Below are 17,343 nucleotides of genomic sequence, written 5' to 3' on the forward strand. Positions count from 1 at the left end.
TGTCAGGGGCGGTCATGGACCGCCCCCGACACGTTAACCCCTTGCACACCGCAATCAAACACGATTGCGGTGTGTACCGGGGGTTAAAGGGAAGCATCGTCAGGGAGGGGGCTCCCTCCGTGCTTCCCTAAGCCCCCCACGGCAGCGCAATGTGCAGCGCTGCTGCGGGGGACTCCTTTCCTGCAGGTCCCTGGATCCAATATGGTGACGGGCACCTCCGGGGGCCTGCAGGAAGCTGGCTTCCTCAGTGCCAGATCAGCGATCTGTCACAGGACAGTGATGTCCCCCATGGGACATTGTAATAAAGTAAAAAAAAATAAAAAGTGTAAAAATAATTAAAAAAAAATCGCCAAATTAAAAAAAAAAAATATTCCCCAATAAATTCATTTTTTGGAAATAAAAAAAACAAACAAGTACACATTTGGTATCGCCGCGTCCGTAACGACCCGCCCTATAAAACTGTCCCAATAGTTAACCCCTTAAGCGAACCCCTTAAAAAATAAAAATAAAAAAACGAAGCAAAAAATGATTTCTCATACCGCTGAACAAAGTGCAATAACGCGCGATCAAAAAGACGCATATAAATATCCATGGTACCGCTGAAAACGTCATTTTGTCCCGCAAAAAATGAGCCACCATACAGCATCATCAGCGAAAAAATAAAGTTATAGCTCGCAGAATAAAGTGGTGCAAAAATTTTTTTATATAAAATTGTTTTCATTGCATAAAAGCGCCAAAACATAAACCACCTAAATGAGGTATCGCTGTAACCGTACTGACCCGAAGAATAAAACTGCCTTATAAATTTTACCGCACCCAGAACGGCGTAAACGCACCACCCAAAAGAAATTCATGAAACGCTGGTTTTTGTAAATTCTGCGTCGCAAAAAACGAAATAAAAAGCGATCAAAAAAATGTCACATGCCCGAACATGATACCAATAAAAGCGTCAACTCGTCCCGCAAAAAATAAGACCTCACATGACTCGGTGGGTCAAAATATGGAAAAATTATAGCTCTCATTATGTGGTGATGCAAAAACTATTTTTACAATAAAAAGCATCTTTTAGCATGCAACAGCTGTCAAACATAAAAACCGTCATAAATAGTAAATCAAACCCCCCCCGTTATCACCCCCTTAGTTGGGGAAAAATAATAAAATAAAAAAAATTTATTTCCATTTTCCCGTTAGGGCTAGGGCTAGAATTGGGGGTTTCCACTATTTGCGCACATCAGGTGCTCTCCAAACGCAACATGGCATCTGATCTCAATTCCAGCCAATTCTGCGTTGAAAAAGTCAAATGGTGCTCCTTCCCTTCCAAGCCCTGCCATGCACCCAAACAGTGTTTTACCCCCTCATATGGGGTATCAGCCTAATCAGGACAATTTGCAAAACAACTTTTGGGGTCCTATTTCTCCTGTTGCCCTTAGGAAAATAAAAATTTTGGGGCAAAAATATCATTTTTGTGGAAAAAAAAATTTTATTTTCACGCCTGGGCGTTATAAACTTCTGTGAAGCACTTGGGGCTTCAAAGTTCTCACCACACATCTAGATAAGTTCCTTGGGGGGGGTCTAGTTTCCAAAATGGGGTCATTTGTGGGGGGGGTTTCCACTGTTTTGGTACATCAGGGGCTTTCCAAACGCGACATGGTGTCTGATCTCAATTCCAGCCAAAAAAGTCAAATGGCGCTGCTTGCCTTCCGAGCTCTGCCATGTGCCCAAATAGTCATTTACACCCACATATGGGGTATCAGTGTACTCAGGACAAATTGCACAATAACTTTTAGGGTCCTGTTACCCTTGGGAAAATAAAAATTGGGGGTGAAAAGATCATTTTGTGGAAAATATGATTTTTTTTTTTTAATTGTACCGCTGTGCATTATAAACTTCTGTGAAGCCCTTGTGGGTTCAAAGTTCTCACCACATATCTAGATAAGTTCCTTAGGGGGTTTAGTTTAAAAAATGGGGTCACTTGTGGGGGGTTTCCACTGTTTAGGTACATCAGGGGCTCTCCAAACGCGACATGGCGTCCGATCAGAATTCCAGCCAATTTTGCATTGAAAAAGTCAAACGGCGCTCCTTCCCTTCTGAGCTCTGCCATGCGCCGAAACAGTGGTTCCCCCCCACATATCAGGTATCGGCGTGCTCAGGACAAATTGCACAATCATTTTTGCAGTCCAATTTCTCCTGTTACACTTGGTAAAATAAAAAAAATTGAACCTGAAGTAATTTTTTTTGTGAAATCATCCTTTAATGTTTTATGAGCACTAACCTTCAGCTGGATGTAAGTCATATCGTCTGGTTTGACAAATCTAGGTATAATGGCTTTATTTTTTTTTTTTTTTTTTCCCTAGGTACCTGACTTCAGCATCAATGACTTTGCTTCAGAAACTGATGACAACCCAGGCATTCAAGAAATGCAAGATTTCTCCCATGCTAATAGCCATGCAGCCAACTAAGAATTTAATATACTTGCTTTGTAAAGTCAACAGTGGAAGTTGTCATGTTAAAGTATCTTTGTAACTGCTCCTAGCCTAGATATATCTTAACACCCCAAGTCCTCTTTATAGGAACTGAAGCTGCTTATCTTGGAGGTTGTACACTCTTTTGGGACCTCCTAAATGCATGGGTTCTTTGTTTTGGTGGTGGGGACTGCTTAACTTTTTTGCCTCTTGTAAGCTTCCCTCAGCTGACGTTGATTGGGAAAATGGTCTGTAAAAGCCAAATGTGTGGTTTTTTTTTGTTTTTTTTTTTAATTAAAAAATGGCCTATAACGCATAACTTTAAAATATATTGTATGCAGTTGTCACTACCTCAGCTAAGACATTGCCTTAAAGGCTGTTCTTCATACTGCGTAGCTAGTGGAAGGGATTTAGAGAGATTTCATGCCTGCTGATGTTTGCTGTGTAAAATAACTTGCACTGTTGGAAATCTACATCTCAGTTTAAAGAGAATGTATATTCCCCCTTAAAACTGCACTATATGCAGGTAAACCTGCAACTTGTTCTCAAAATACCTCCTGGTATCAAATAAAGCAGCTTTTTTTTAAAGTGTAACAAGACAATACAACCACAAGTAATCTAATATAATGGGTACAGAAAATCTACAATGTAAGTAACAAGGCTCATAGTGTGAATGTGGCCTTAAGTTAAATTCCTAAAATTACTATTTATAAGCCCACACCAGTAGAGTAACAGAGGGCAGGTACAGCAGAAACGCATGCACAACTTCTGCATTTTTGGATTACAAATACTAATGTGAATGTTGCCAGTCATTATTTCAGAACTGTGACTAACCACAATGCTGAAGTGAGACAATGACTGTCTTGTTCCTGTTTACTCATCTGCTTTCCCTTCATCTGTTTTCACTGTGTATTAATAAAGAAAATTGACACCAAAAAAAAATCAAATTTCATAATTTTGATAACCACTTTAATGTAGTGGGGCTTAGGAAACCTCTTCAGTCACATATGCACTTAAAATGATCTTGCCAATGGGATCTCAATATACACAAGGTGTAATGGGAAATTACTCCAATTAGAAATCTAGTGCTCCTCAATCTGTCACCTACCCCATGTGCATGCCATTGCAGTAGCTTTGGGTATCCATGGTTATGTCAACTCCATGTTGCAACCATAACAAAATGAGCTACTGCCATGACCTGCACACTGTAAGCTTCATAGGTTATTAGGACTATATTACATTTCTAATTGGAGGTATCTTCAGTTATACCAACTACACATTTGGGTAGGATTTTCAAGGTGGGAATAGCCTGGCTGGTATAGTCTTTGAATCTGATTCAGAGAAACCTCTTGATTTGGCTGAGTAAATGCCTCGTCACACTAAGTGCTATCACATCACTGGTTTTGTGACGTTATAGTGATAATGCTAGCGATATCGCTATGTCTGATACTTACCTCTGACCACTCCCCCGCTGGTTATCGCTAATCGTGCGAGAATGTTCTGGACCGTTTCTCGTCAGCTTCCTGCTGTGACGCGTGGACGCGGGCGGGAGGACGTCAGGATCGCCTCATCTGACAGGTAAGTAGTGGCATATACCTTGACACTCCTATTGAGGTTAGTATCTCATGTTTGCTATACTTTCCTGAGCCAGCCGCTCTCCTCCACCACCCAGCTTCGTTTTTCCATTTATCCAAGCACATTATGATTAGTATTGTATATTTGTTTGCCAATAGTCTGCAATATCTCCTATGACCATCTTCTTGTCTTACACTGCATTCCTGTTATTGCACAGATCCATGTGTAGTCCTATGTGTGCATATATAGATGTTTATACATTTTGTATCTATAGGGTTTTTCAGCATACACCCTTTTTAAATTTTATTAATTTTGTATATATTTATGTCCACTATGTCCCTAGCCTTTTGTACATTATCTTGATCACTTTGTTTAGTGTGGTAATTTTTTTTTTTTTTTTTCTTTCCCCTGTCTCCCATGACGGCACACATGAGAGAGGGGATCCGCCCAGTCAGGACAGGAACCCTACTGAAGATAAAAGGGCGGTACCTCTCCCTCGCTTCAGTTGGGTTTCCTGTCCTGACAGGGACCCGTGTGCTGAAGACAGCGGTCACACGTACCTGCCCCTCTCCCGTGCCGGCGTTGAATATCAGGCTGGTTTTCCTGAGCGCTGCGCGTTGGGAGGGGGAAGCGCTGTCCGCGGGTCCCCAGGGGGCTCAGCATCCGAGCGGGCGCAGAAGCAGCACGGCTGGGATCCTGGGGCTCTGCCGTGGCTGCCGCCCTCTCCCCCTCTGCCAGGCCCAGAAGCGGCACGAGGCGGCCGCTTCCGGGTCGCGCCCCTCTGACGTCACGCGCAGGGCACACTGGGAAGGGGCGTGCCCGTGTGACGTCGGGAGGCGGTGCCGACGATCCAAGATGGCAGCGCCCATGGAGAACAACGCCGGCGAAAGAAGATCCCGGCGGCATGGCGGGGGGGAGGGGCTGTGGGGTAACCGGAGGAGGCGGAGAGTGCAGTGGATCCCCCTTACATAAGGGGGATGACCACAGAAGACGCACTCATGCCCAAGGCTTCAGGATGGAAGTGGGGCAAGACCAGCAGCAGCAAGAGCACTCGCCAGATGCCGAGCCGCCAGCATACCAGGAGCAGTTGCTTGAGTGGTGGAAGCGGCAGTCGTAAACACGATCGGCATGACTCTGGAACGTCCAGGAGGAACGTCACGAGTGCATCTGAGGAGCCTCCGAGATCGGTACCCCTGATTGACAGCGGTGGTGAGTGATCTTCGTGAATGTCACCCTTATGGTAACGGGGTTCCTTTTTCTCTGTTTGATCACTAGGGGTCAAGGAAAGCCAGCAGCAAAACCAAAAATAGAGAATGCGCCCTATGTAAAAACCCACTGGCAGATCAGTGGCAGAAAGACCTCTGCACTGACTGTATAAACAAAACTATACAGGAGGAGACCCCTGATTTGGTGGCTAGCCTTAAAGAGTTAATACAACAGGAGGTGAAAGGCTCCTTAAAGGCAGCCCTTAAAGAGAAGAGAAACCGTAGAAGGAGCTCTGATTCAGAGGCCTTGCCAAGGCAGAAGGGGCGGGATAGACCCTTTTCCCCCTCCACCTCCTCCCAGTCCTCCAGAATCCTCGGACAGTGATATAGGCGGCCGTCCATGTTTTCTAGCGGAGGATGTGGAAAAGCTGGTCAAAGCTATTAGGGCTACAATGGGCCTTAAAGAGGAAAAAGCTCCCAAATCATTAGAGGATGTAATGTTTGGAGGAAAAACGAAAACGTACCTTCCCTGTAAATGATAAAATAAAAGCACTAATTGACAGGGAATGGAAAAAACCGGAGAGGTCAGGGGGCTTCCCTTCCACATCAAAAAGGAGGTACCCTTTTGAGCAGAAGGATTCAGAAACCTAGGAGAAAGTCCCTAAAATTGATGGGGCCGTAGCCAGATCCTCAAAAGGTATCCCTACCATTAGAGGATTCCGGCGTGTTGAAAGACCCGCTTGATAAAAAAGCAGACGGTTTCCTAAAACACATCTGGGAAGCTTCAGCAGGTGGATTGAAGCCAGCGATGGCTGGTACCTGTGCCCTCATGGTCTGGCTGCAACAAATAGAGGACCAGATCAAGGATAGAGTTCCTAGGGACGAAATTGTCTAATTTGACACTGGTGTACGGAGCAGCGGCTTTCCTAGCGGATTCCTCTGCAGACTGCAAGGTTGACAGCTATAGCAGCAAGTCTGTCAAATGCGGCAAGACGAGCCCTGTGGCTTAAAGGGTGTCCCGGAGATTTAAAATCGAAGCATAGGTTAGGTTCCATTCCATGCGATGGCCAATTCCTTTTCGGGAAAAAACTAGAAGAGATTTTGGATCATGCGGGGGATAGGAAGAAGAGCTTTTTCCGGGAGAACCCAAAAAGCAGCCCTTTCGGAGGAGGAGATTTAACAGGGGTCGTCCCCCGGGAGATAGAAAAAGCTGGGACTTTAAAGAAAGAAGAGCATCGGGCTATGTTTAAAGGGCCCTCCACTTCCTCCAAAAAATCTCCCCAATGACGTTGGGCCGGAGGTAGGGGGAAGGCTTTCTCTCCCTTTCCGCCTGGGCAAATATCTCCCCCAGTACATGGGTCCTAAATACAGTCATGGCCAAAAGTTTTGAGAATGACACAAATATTATATTTTCACATGATCTGCTGGCCTCTGGTTTTTATGTGTGTGTTTGTCAGATGTTTTTATCACATACAGAAAGTCTTAGTTACTCGCCGGTTAACGATGTTTTTCGGAGTCCATGACAGCACCACCTGAGAGAGGGGATCCGCCCTTCAGGAACAGGAAACCTACAGATACAAAAGGGCGGCACCTCTCCCACGCATCAGTTGGATTACAGAGCACAAGAGGACCACAATGGTTAATAGCAAAATTATATACCGTACTTTACACAACTATTCTTTACCAGTGTACATACAAGAGGAAGAAGTGCACACCCAAATTTAAACTAAAGGGAGGGAATATACGGGTGCTGTCATAGACTCCGAAAAACACCGTTAACCGGTGAGTAACTAAGACTTTATCGGTCGTCCATGACAGCACCACCTGAGAGAATTACAGAGAGTAAAACTATTTAGGGAGGGACTACAGCCTGCAGTACCCTTATACCAAAAGAGAGGTCTGTGGAAGCACCCAAGTCTAGCCTATAATGACTATAAAAAGTGCTCGAAGAGGACCAAGTAGCCGCCTTACATATCTGGTCAATGGACACTTCTGACCTTTCGGCCCACGAGGTCGCCATGGCTCTGGTGGAATGCGCCCTCAGCTTCCGGGGTGGCGACCTGCCTTTTGAGGTGTATGCTATTGAGATCGCTTCTCTAACCCACCTGGCTTGTGTACTTTTTGACGCTCTACAACCTTTCCTAGGGCCATGATGAGAGACAAACAGGGCATTATCTTTTTTCCAGGGATTGGTAACTGCCAGATATTCTGAGGCATTTCCTAACATCCAAGGTGTGAAGCTTCTCTTCCTTCTCATTAGCTGGATTAGGGAGGAAAGATGGAAGGACTATCTCCTGTGTCCTATGAAAGCTGGAAACTACCTTAGGTAAATATGCCGGATCAGGTCTGAGTATTACCCTATTGTCCTTGAACTGTATATAAGGAGGACGTCTAGATAATGCCTGGATGTCGCTTACCCTACGAGCTGAGGTTAGAGCTACCAGGAAGGCTACTTTGAGGGACAGGTTTTTTATGGAAGCTAATGGGTTCGAATGGGGCTTCTGTCATAGCCATGAGGACTAGGTTCAAGTCCCACGGCATGAATCTATCCTTCGCTATTGGCCTGGATCTACCTGCTGCCTTAATGAATCTACTGATCCAGTAATTACCCGTGATGTTGCAGCTAAAGAGGGCCCCCAAGGCTGATACTTGTACTTTAAGGGTACTAGTGGAGAGCCCCATATCCAGACCTTTCTGAAGAAACTCTAAGATTTGGTTTACAGGTGCTGAAGCGCCAGCAACCACTCCAGAGTTCTGCAGGAATTTTTTCCAAATTCTGACACATTTTGGTGGTGATGACTTTTCTACTTTTAAGTAGGGTGCTTATCAGGTCTGGGGAGAAGCCTTTTTCTTTCAGTAGTGTCCGTTCAAACTCCACGCCGTCAGATGTAGGCCAGTCACCTGAGGATGGAACACAGGGCCCTGGCATAGGAGATCTGGGATGTCCGGAAGGACCCAAGGGTCGGACACTGACATGGTCCTGAGGCAAGAAAACCAAGCCCTCCTGGGCCAAAATGGAGCGATAACTATCACCCTTGCTTTGTCTCCTGATTTTCTTCATCACCAGGGGTAGTAGCGATAGGGGAAGGAAGGCGTATGCTAGCCCGAAGTCCCACTTTATCAGAAAGGCATCTACCGCCAGGGGGTTCTCTCTGGGATTTAGGGAGCAAAATTGTTTTAATTTTCTGTTTTCCCTGGTAGCGAAGAGGTCTACCTCTGGTTGTACAAAGATTGGGACAATCAGGTCAAAGATGGAGGTGCTTAGGGACCATTCTCCTTGTTTTAGTGGATTGCGGCTTAGGAAATCTGCGATATTTTCCTTCCCTTTTATATGTAGAGCTGTTAAAGATTGAAAATGTTGCTCTGCTAGCCGGAATAACTGTTCTGCCACATTCATCAGGGGTTTGGAACAAGTCCCGCCTTGGTGGTTGATATAAGCCACGGTGACCTGATTGTCGGAGAACACTCGCACATGATGGCCCTGTAGATACACAAGTAACTCCTTAGCTGCCTGCTCTACCGCTGTCAACTCTTTCAGATTAGATGACATTTCTATCTGATGCTCCCATAGGCCCTGTACCAGAATCTCACCCATATGAGCCCCCCAACCGGAAGGGCTAGCATCTGTGGTGATTATGCGGGATATGTCATACTCCCAGGGGACCCCTTTGGATAAATTATCCTTGACTAGCCACCACTCTAGGGACTCCCTTGTGTTTCGGGACAAGGTTAGCTGACCCTCCAAGTAACCCCCCAAGGACTCTTTGATGCCTTAAGACCTCGCCCTGCAGTTTTCTTGTATGAAACTGTGCCCACTGGACTGCCGGGATACAGGACGAGAGGGAACCCAGAAGGGACATGGCTTTCCTGAGGGACATGGTAGGGTTATTGCAAGCGTTCAGGACCTGATAGTGTAGGCGAACAAGCTTCTCCGGGGGCAGATGGCATTCCTGTTTCTCAGAGTCTAGGATCAGGCCCAAGAACTGTTGGACTCTCACCGGCTGTAACCGAGTCTATTTAATGTTAAGCAGCCATCCTAACCCCTCTAGGGCAGACATTGCCCTTTGTAGTTGTTCCAGACAATGTTTTGCTGTTTTCCCTACGATCAGGAAGTCATCTAAGTAGGGGATCACAAGAATGTCCGATTCACGTAGATGGGCCATAACTTCCGCTACAACTTTAGTAAACACACGGGGAGCGACTGCCACCCCAAAGGGGAGGGCCGCATATTGAAAATGTTGTACTGACCCATCTAGCTGAACCGCCACTCTGAGAAACCGCTGATGGGCTGCATGAATGGGAATATGGTAGTAAGCGTCTTTTAAATCTAAGACCACCATAAAACAGTTTTGAAACAGTAATTTTATTGTTGATTTAATTGTCTCCATCTTAAACGGGCGTATGACCAGGAATTTAAGGTTTATTATAGTTCTGAAGGACCCGTCTGGTTTGCGGACCAGGAACGGGGGGGGGGGGGGGGGGGGGGAGTATAACCTTTTCCCCGTTTCTCCCTCTGGGACCACCGTCAGGACCCCCTTACGGCAGAGATCATGCACCTCGGCCTCCAGGGCAGCTTGTTCTGGTGTGGAAGACCTGAGCGGGGTGACCTTAAATCGATCTTGGGGAACCCGGGCGAATTCTAGGCGTAGACCCGCAGCTATCACCCCCAGTATCCATTTACTATTGGAAATCAAGGACCATGCTGGGTAGAAGGCAGCTAGTCTCCCCCCTACCGGGGCAACTAGTCATTGGGGAGGTTTTTTAGTGTCACGTGCTGGACCTTCTTGACGCCCCCCTCCTCCGAACATGAAGCCTGTACCTCTCCTTCTGTCCTCCCATCTGCCCTGATCTCTGGACGGCCTTCTATGGAAATAGCCTTTCCTGGTAAAGGGACGTCTGTAGGAAGGATTCGGTAGACTGGGGAACTTTTTATCATCCCCGGCTTTCTCTAAGAGTTCATCCAAGACTGGGCCAAACAGATATTCGCCCTCAGAGCCGTGATCTGGCCTGGATATCTCCCGGCCAGCATTTTAACCAAAGGGCCCTTCGAGCTGCGTTAGATAAACTCGCAGTTCTGGCTGCCATCCTCGCAGAGTCCGCTGAAGCATCCGCCAAAAAAGCTGCCGCACTTTGGATGATTGGCAGCGTTTTCCTGATAGAAGCTCTTGACACTCCGTCCTTTAGTTGGGAATCCAATTGGTCTAGACCATCATGGATCTGGCCGTACATGTGGCAGCTATCGCTGGTCTTAGAGCACCTGCTGACATCTCCCAAGTTCCCTTCAAAAAGGAGTCTGCTTTCTTATCTAACGGCTCTTTTAAGGAGGCCATGTCGTCGAAGGGAATGGAGGATTTTTTTGGAGGCTTTGGCTACTGCCGCGTCCAGTTTAGGGGCTTTATCCCATATGTTTTACCACTGGGTCGTCAAACGGGTACCTCCGTTTGAAGGCCGGAGGTAAGGAGCCTCTTTTTTTCAGGTCTCTTCCATTCCCTATCTATTAGGCTCTGGACCTTATCGTTTAATGGAAAGGCCTTCCGCTTCCTGGGATCTAGACCCCCGAACATCACGTCCTGAGCTGAAAGTTCCGGTTTTGTGTCTGCTACCCCCATGGTGGACCTTTATTGCTTTAACTAGCTTATCCATCTGGTCTAAGGGGAAGCAGAATCGACTCGAGTCTTCCTCAGAAGATGAAGTGGAGGCCGGGGAATCTGAAGAGTCATCGATCCTTAGGGTGGTCGAGGACTCTGAACCTGAGAAACTACATTCTCTTCCCCTAGAGGAATCCTTTTTAGATAGGGCCTTTATCTCTGTCCTGATGTCCCTCAGGCTTGTGGTGAAGTCCGGCGTTTTTTCCGCTATCTGTATGGACGGGGGAGAGTGTAAGGGCCTGTCAATCTACCCCAGGGCCAACGTCCCCTTTCACCCCTACCGTTTGTCTTGCGCATGGCTGACACAACTTTTTAGGGTGGCCGTCCCTGTGCTCCTGTTTTCCCGTAGCTTTCCTCCCCTGCGAACAAAACATAAGGGAACACTGCATCAGGGTACATTCACGGAGATCTCTTACCCATGCAGATGAGGCAGGTACCGGATCATGGAGGGAGGCAGGAGGGTCCTTTAGCCTGGAGGAACTTCTGTGGCTTTGTTCGCCCGTCCGTTTCTGTTTCTTCTGCTGGACACTCGCATGCGGTTTCACTGTGGCCTGTTTCTGTGGGTGCTCCTGCACCTCGTCCAGCTGCTCTAAGGGGGCTTCTGTCGTATCCATCCCTGGCCTTCAGAAGCACCCCAGCAGCGTCACCTCCTGCCTCCGAGCTTGGAGACCCCCTCGCTACCTGGGTCGGTCAGCCGGCCTGGGAATCCCTCGGCGACTCCCTGATGGATGATCTGAAGGAAGTCCCGTCCTCTAGGAACAGTAAACCAACTGATGCGTGGGAGAGGTGCCGCCCTTTTGTATCTGTAGGTTTCCTGTTCCTGAAGGGCGGATCCCCTCTCAGGTGGTGCTGTCATGGACGACCGATAAATATAATTGCAATCATATTATGAGTAGCAAAAGGTTATATTGACAGTTAGAATGAGTTAATGCAGCAAGTCAATATTTGCAGTGTTGACCCTTCTTCAGGACCTCGGCAATTCTCCCTGGCATGCTCTCAATCAACTTCTGGATCAAATCCTGACTGATAGCAGTCCATTCTTGCAAAATCAATGCTTTTTATTTTGTCTGAATTTGAAGGTTTTTGTTTGTCCACCCGTCTCTTGATTGACCTCAAGTTCTCAATGGGATTAAGATCTGGGGAGTTTCCAGGCCATGGTCCCAAAATCTGTTTTGTTCCCTGAGCCATTTATCACCTTTGCTTTATGGCAAGGTGCTCCATCATGTTGAAAAAGGCATTGTTGATCGCCAAACTGCTCTTGGACGGTTGGGAGAAGTTGCTCTTGGAGGACATTCTGGTACCATTCTTTATTCATGGCTGTGTTTTTAGGCAAGACAGAGAGAGCCCATTCCCTTGGTTGAGAAGCAACCCCACACATGAATGGTTTCAGGATGCTTGACAGTTGGCATGAGACAAGACTGGTGGTAGCGCTCACCTGGTCTTCTCCGAATAAGCCGCTTTCCAGATATCCCAAACAATCGAAAAGGGGATTCATCAGAGAAAATGACTTTATCCCAGTCCTCAGCAGTCCACTCCCTGTACCTCTTGCAGAATATCAGTCTGTCCATGATGTTTTTCCTGGAGAGAAGTGGCTTCTTTGCTGCCCTCCTTGAGACCAGGCCTTGCTCCAAGAGTCTCCGCCTCACAGTGCATGCAGATGCACTCACACCTGCCTGCTGCCATTCCTGAGCAAGCTCTGCACTGCTGGGAGCCCGATCCCGCAGCTGAAACACTTTTAAGAGACGGTCCTGGCGCTTGCTGGTCTTTCTTGGGCGCCCTGGAGCCTTTTTGGCAAAAAGGGAACCTCTCTCCTTGAAGTTGATGATGCGATAGATTGACTGAGGTGCAATCTTTCTAGCTGCGATACTCTTCCCTGTTAGGCCATTTTTGTGCAGTGCAATGATGACTGCATGTGTTTCTTTAGAGATAACCATGGTTAACAGAAGAGAAACAATGATGCCAAGCACCAGCCTCCTTTTAAAGTGTCCAGTGGTGTCATTCTTACTTAATCATGACAGATTGATCTCCAGCCCTGTCCTCATCAAACCCACATCTGTGTTAATGGAGCCATCACTGAAACGATGTTAGCTGGTCCTTTTAAGGCAGGGCTGCAATGATGTTGAAATGTGTTTTGGGGGATAAAGTTCATTTTCTAGGCAAATAGTGACTTTGCAAGTAATTGCTGTTAAGCTGATCACTCTTTATAACATTCTGGAGTATATGCAAATTGCCATTAGAAAAAATGAAGCAGTAGACTTTGTAAAAATTAATTTGTGTCATTCTCAAAACTCTTGGCCATGACTGTATAATCAAGGACGGCTTAAAAATAAAATTCATCCGTCTGCCCAGGCATACCTTCATAATAACACCCAGAAGGAAAGCCCATGAGCAACAACTGGCCCTGGAGACGGAAGTCTTGGGACTAGTGAAAAAACAAGTCCTACAGGAAGTCCCAGTGCAAGAAGAAAGAAGGGGGTTCTACTCCCCCCTCTTCTTAATACAAAAACCAGACGGCTCTTGGAGAACCATTGTCAACCTGAGGAGACTCAATCAGTGGGTAGACAATTGCTCCTTCAAAATGGAGTCAATCAACACTGCCACAAAGATTCTGTTCCAGCATTGCCTCATGGCAGTGATAGACTTAAAAGATGCCTACTATCATATCCCAATTCATCGGGAATATCAAAAATATTTGAGAGTAGCGCTCCATGTCCAGGGGCAGGTGAAACACTACCACTACGCAGCCCTTCCGTTTGGCCTGTCTACAGCCCCCAGAGTATTCACCAAAGTGATGGCCGAAGTAATGTCTTTTCTGCGTTCCAGGGACATAGTGATCGTCCCATACCTAGACGACTTTCTGGTAATAGGGAGGTCGGATTCCCACTGCACACATCAAGTGAAGGAAGTGATAGGAATTCTAGTAGGACTAGGATGGATAGTAAACATCCCCAAATCAAGGATAACCCCAGCAAAAGGGCAATCCTTCCTAGGGTTGATATTGGACTCGGAGCAACAACGCTGCCTCCTACCAGAGAGCAAAGTGACCAAGATAAGAGGCCTAGCTCGCACAGCAATACAAAGACCAAATATGACACTGAGGAACGCAGTGTCCCTTTTAGGCTCACTGACATCATGCATACCCGCAGTAGCATGGGCGCAGTTCCACGTAAGCCAACTACAGTGGGAAGTTTTGTCAGCACAGAAACAATTAAAAGGGCATTTAGAAGGCAAACTGTCTCTCAGTGGCTGTAATAGATTCCCTGCTCTGGTGGACTGTAGAAAAGAATCTAACAGCCGGTGTCCCATGGCAAAAACCAGTCGAGGACATCATTACAACAGACGCGAGTGCCACAGGATGGGGAGCACACCTGAGATCCCACTCTACAGGGGACCTGGTCCTCGCTAGAAAGGGATCACGGTTCAAATGTAAAAGAACTATGGGCAGTGGAAAAAGCCATGAAACATTTCCTTCCCTCACTTCGGGGCCGCCACACCCGGGTCATGACTGACAATCAAGCAGTAGTAGCCTACATCAATCACTAAGGGGGAACAAGATCTCGGGGCCTCATGCAAATATCAGATCTACTCTTCCAGCTAGCAGAACAACATCTGTTATCCATCACAGCACTGCACATAAAGGGGGCAGAAAATATACAGGCAGACTTCCTGAGTTGCAGGCACCTAAAACAAGGGGAATGGTCCCTAAACCCCCAAGTCTTCCATCAAATAGTTCAGGCCTGGGGCAAACCAGAAATAGACCTGTTTGCTACCGCACAGAACCGGAAGGTCAGAAAGTTCTGCTCACTAAACCCAAGGGAAAACCCCTTCGCAGTAGATGCCCTACAAATACCCTGGAAGTTCATCCTGGCCTATGCATTTCCCCCGATAACAATGATCCCAGTAGTGGTCAGGAAAATCAGGGAGGATCGAGCGAGAATAATTCTTATAGCTCCGTTTTGGCTGAGGAGGCCTTGGTTCTCCCTTCTGAGGCTCATGTCAGTGACAGATCCATGGATACTACCGGAGATTCCAGACCTGCTTTCCCAGGGACCAGTGGTCCACTCTCAGGTGAAGGGCTTCCATCTAGCAGCCTGGAATTTGAGAGGGCGCTACTGAGTCGCCAGGGATTCTCTCCAGGGTTAGTCTCCACCCTGTTGAAAAGTAGGAAACTTATAACATCCCAAATCTACGGTAGAACGTGGAAAAAGTTGCTAGACTTCCTGGGGGAACCCTTGGGGGATGTGGGACCTTTCCTAGAGTTCTTACAGTCGGGGCTACAACTGGGGTTAGCCACTAATACACTCAAAGTTCAAGTCTCAGCTTTTGGGGCCCTATATAACTGCAACTTGGCAACCAATAGGTGTGTGTCCCGATTCATAAAGTCCTGTGGCAGGTCAAGGCCGGTCATTATCCCAAAGATACCACCCTGGGACCTCAACCTAGTCTTAGAGGCCTTACCCAAAGACCCCTTAGAACCACTACTAGAGCTGTCACCAAAGCTACTTACACTTTAAAACTGTCTTACTGGTAGCCTTAACATCAGCCCGACGAGTCCGCGACCTTCAAGCTCTGTCTATATGTTCTCCATATACACAGATATTGGAGGACCGAGTGGTTCTAAGACCAGACCCGGCCTATCTCCCCAAGGTAGTCCAAAAGTTTCATAGGACTCAGGAGATCTCCTTGCCATCGTTCTGTAACAATCCTAGAAACCCTGGGGAGCAAAAGTTCCATACATTAGATGTAAGAGCCATAGTACAATATGTCAGTAACTAGTCAGTGGAGGAAAGATCAGTCCCTTTTTGTAGCCTTTCAGGGTAGTAGAAAAGGGCACGGGGTAGCTAAGAGTACCATTGCCAGATGGATCAGGGAGGCCATTGTTATCCTACTCCGCAAGTGGCGCTCCGGTTCCAGAAGGCATCAAGGCTCACTCCACCAGAGCCATGGCTACCTCCTGGGCAGAAAAGGCTGAGGTATCAATTGAACAAATTTGTAAAGCCACTACTTGGTCCTCACCTTTGACCTTTTTTAAGCACTACCGACTTGATCTGTCTTCCTCTACTGACCTAACCTTTGGTAGAAGGGTGCTGCAAACGGTGGTCCCTCCCTAAGGTGTCTTATTCTACAAAAGTCTCGTGTGCCGTCATGGGAGACGGGAAAACACCAAGGTTACTTACCGGTAGCCGGTTTTTCCGGAGCCCATGTCGGCACCTGTATATTTCCCCCCCCCCCCCTTTTTACTCCTTTGGTGTGCACTATAGTTTGGGTGTTTTTTTAGTTAGATATAATGTGGTAGTTTTACCATGTGTACTAACCCGGGGGGCCTCTCATGCTCTGTAAACCAACTGAAGCGAGGGAGAGGTACCGCCCCTTTTATCTTCAGTAGGGTTCCTGTCCTGACTGGGCGGATCCCCTCTCTCATGTGTGCCGTCATGGGCTCTGGAAAAACCGGCTACCGGTAAGTAAACTTGGTGTTTCTTTGCATTTTTATCTTGCAGTATGGTTTGAGAGACCTAGGTATAGGTCGAAACGTAACCGTGTAATACTCATGTTTGCGGTGTTTTGTCACTTTTCTTGATTAATTGGAAAAAAAATAAATAAAAATCATAATTCCTTTAATGACTCTGATGCAAGTGACATTCAATTTTGAGTGCAACTGTCTACCCGTTGACTTTTACCTGTGCTATATCCACGTTCAGTCAGCACCTCCTCCTACAGCACGAGTGCGCATCTTTATTTATTTATTTTTTTATTTCACTACTAAGAGGCACAGAGGCAACTAGCTGCAGGCCGGACATAGCCGCACGAGAAGTATGCTGCTTCCCAGGAGCAAAAATCAAGGATGTGGCCAACAGGATACCAACTATCCTCAAATCCAAGGACGACTACCCTTTCCTACTGATACATGTAGGCACAAACGACACGGCAAGAAATGACCTACCAACTATCTGCGAAGACTTTGAAATTCTGGGGAAGAAAATAAAGGAACGGAACGTACAGGTTGTTTTCTCATCAATCCTTCCAGTCAATGGCCATGGCATCAGAAGATGGAATAGGATACTAGAGGTGAACAACTGGCTATGATGGTGGTGCAGGCAGCAAGGATTTGGATTCTTGGACGATGGCGTGAATTACCTCTACGATGGACATCTCGCAAGAGATGGGATACACCTCACAAAACCTGGGAAACACATTCGCCAGAAGACTTGCCACACTTATCAGGAGGGCTTTAAACTAGAAGAAGAGGGGATGGGAGGAAAAACAGCAGACAAGAACATGCAGCAGAAGGACAAACTAATCAAGGATACTAGACGTGGTAAAGAGGACCCAAGACAGGGTACTCAGAAGGAAGCTAAGAAAAAGGAAGCAAAACTTCTTTCCTGCATGCTGACCAATGCAAGAAGCCTGACCAATAAGATTGAAGATCTGGAGTTGGTAATGTATGAGGAAAAA

At 46.8% G+C, this 17,343-nt stretch overlaps 1 protein-coding gene across 2 annotated transcripts in view; it reads left to right on the plus strand.

Moving 5' to 3' along the window:
- Nucleotides 1-3,409, plus strand: part of LOC141047585 (perilipin-2-like) — a 75,406-nt gene extending 71,997 nt beyond the window's left edge. For both annotated transcript variants that reach the window (XM_073542733.1, XM_073542731.1), the window contains exon 8: nt 2,355-3,409. In XM_073542733.1, the coding sequence (XP_073398834.1) occupies nt 2,355-2,459 (105 nt within the window). In that variant the 3' untranslated portion in view covers nt 2,460-3,409. The remainder of the gene's footprint in view (nt 1-2,354) is intronic.
- Nucleotides 3,410-17,343: the final 13,934 nt, after the last annotated feature.

The sequence above is a fragment of the Dendrobates tinctorius genome, unplaced genomic scaffold, assembly GCF_039654945.1.
Source record: "Dendrobates tinctorius isolate UK_male_01 unplaced genomic scaffold, ASM3965494v1 ptg000128l, whole genome shotgun sequence".
Taxonomy (NCBI): domain Eukaryota; kingdom Metazoa; phylum Chordata; class Amphibia; order Anura; family Dendrobatidae; genus Dendrobates; species Dendrobates tinctorius.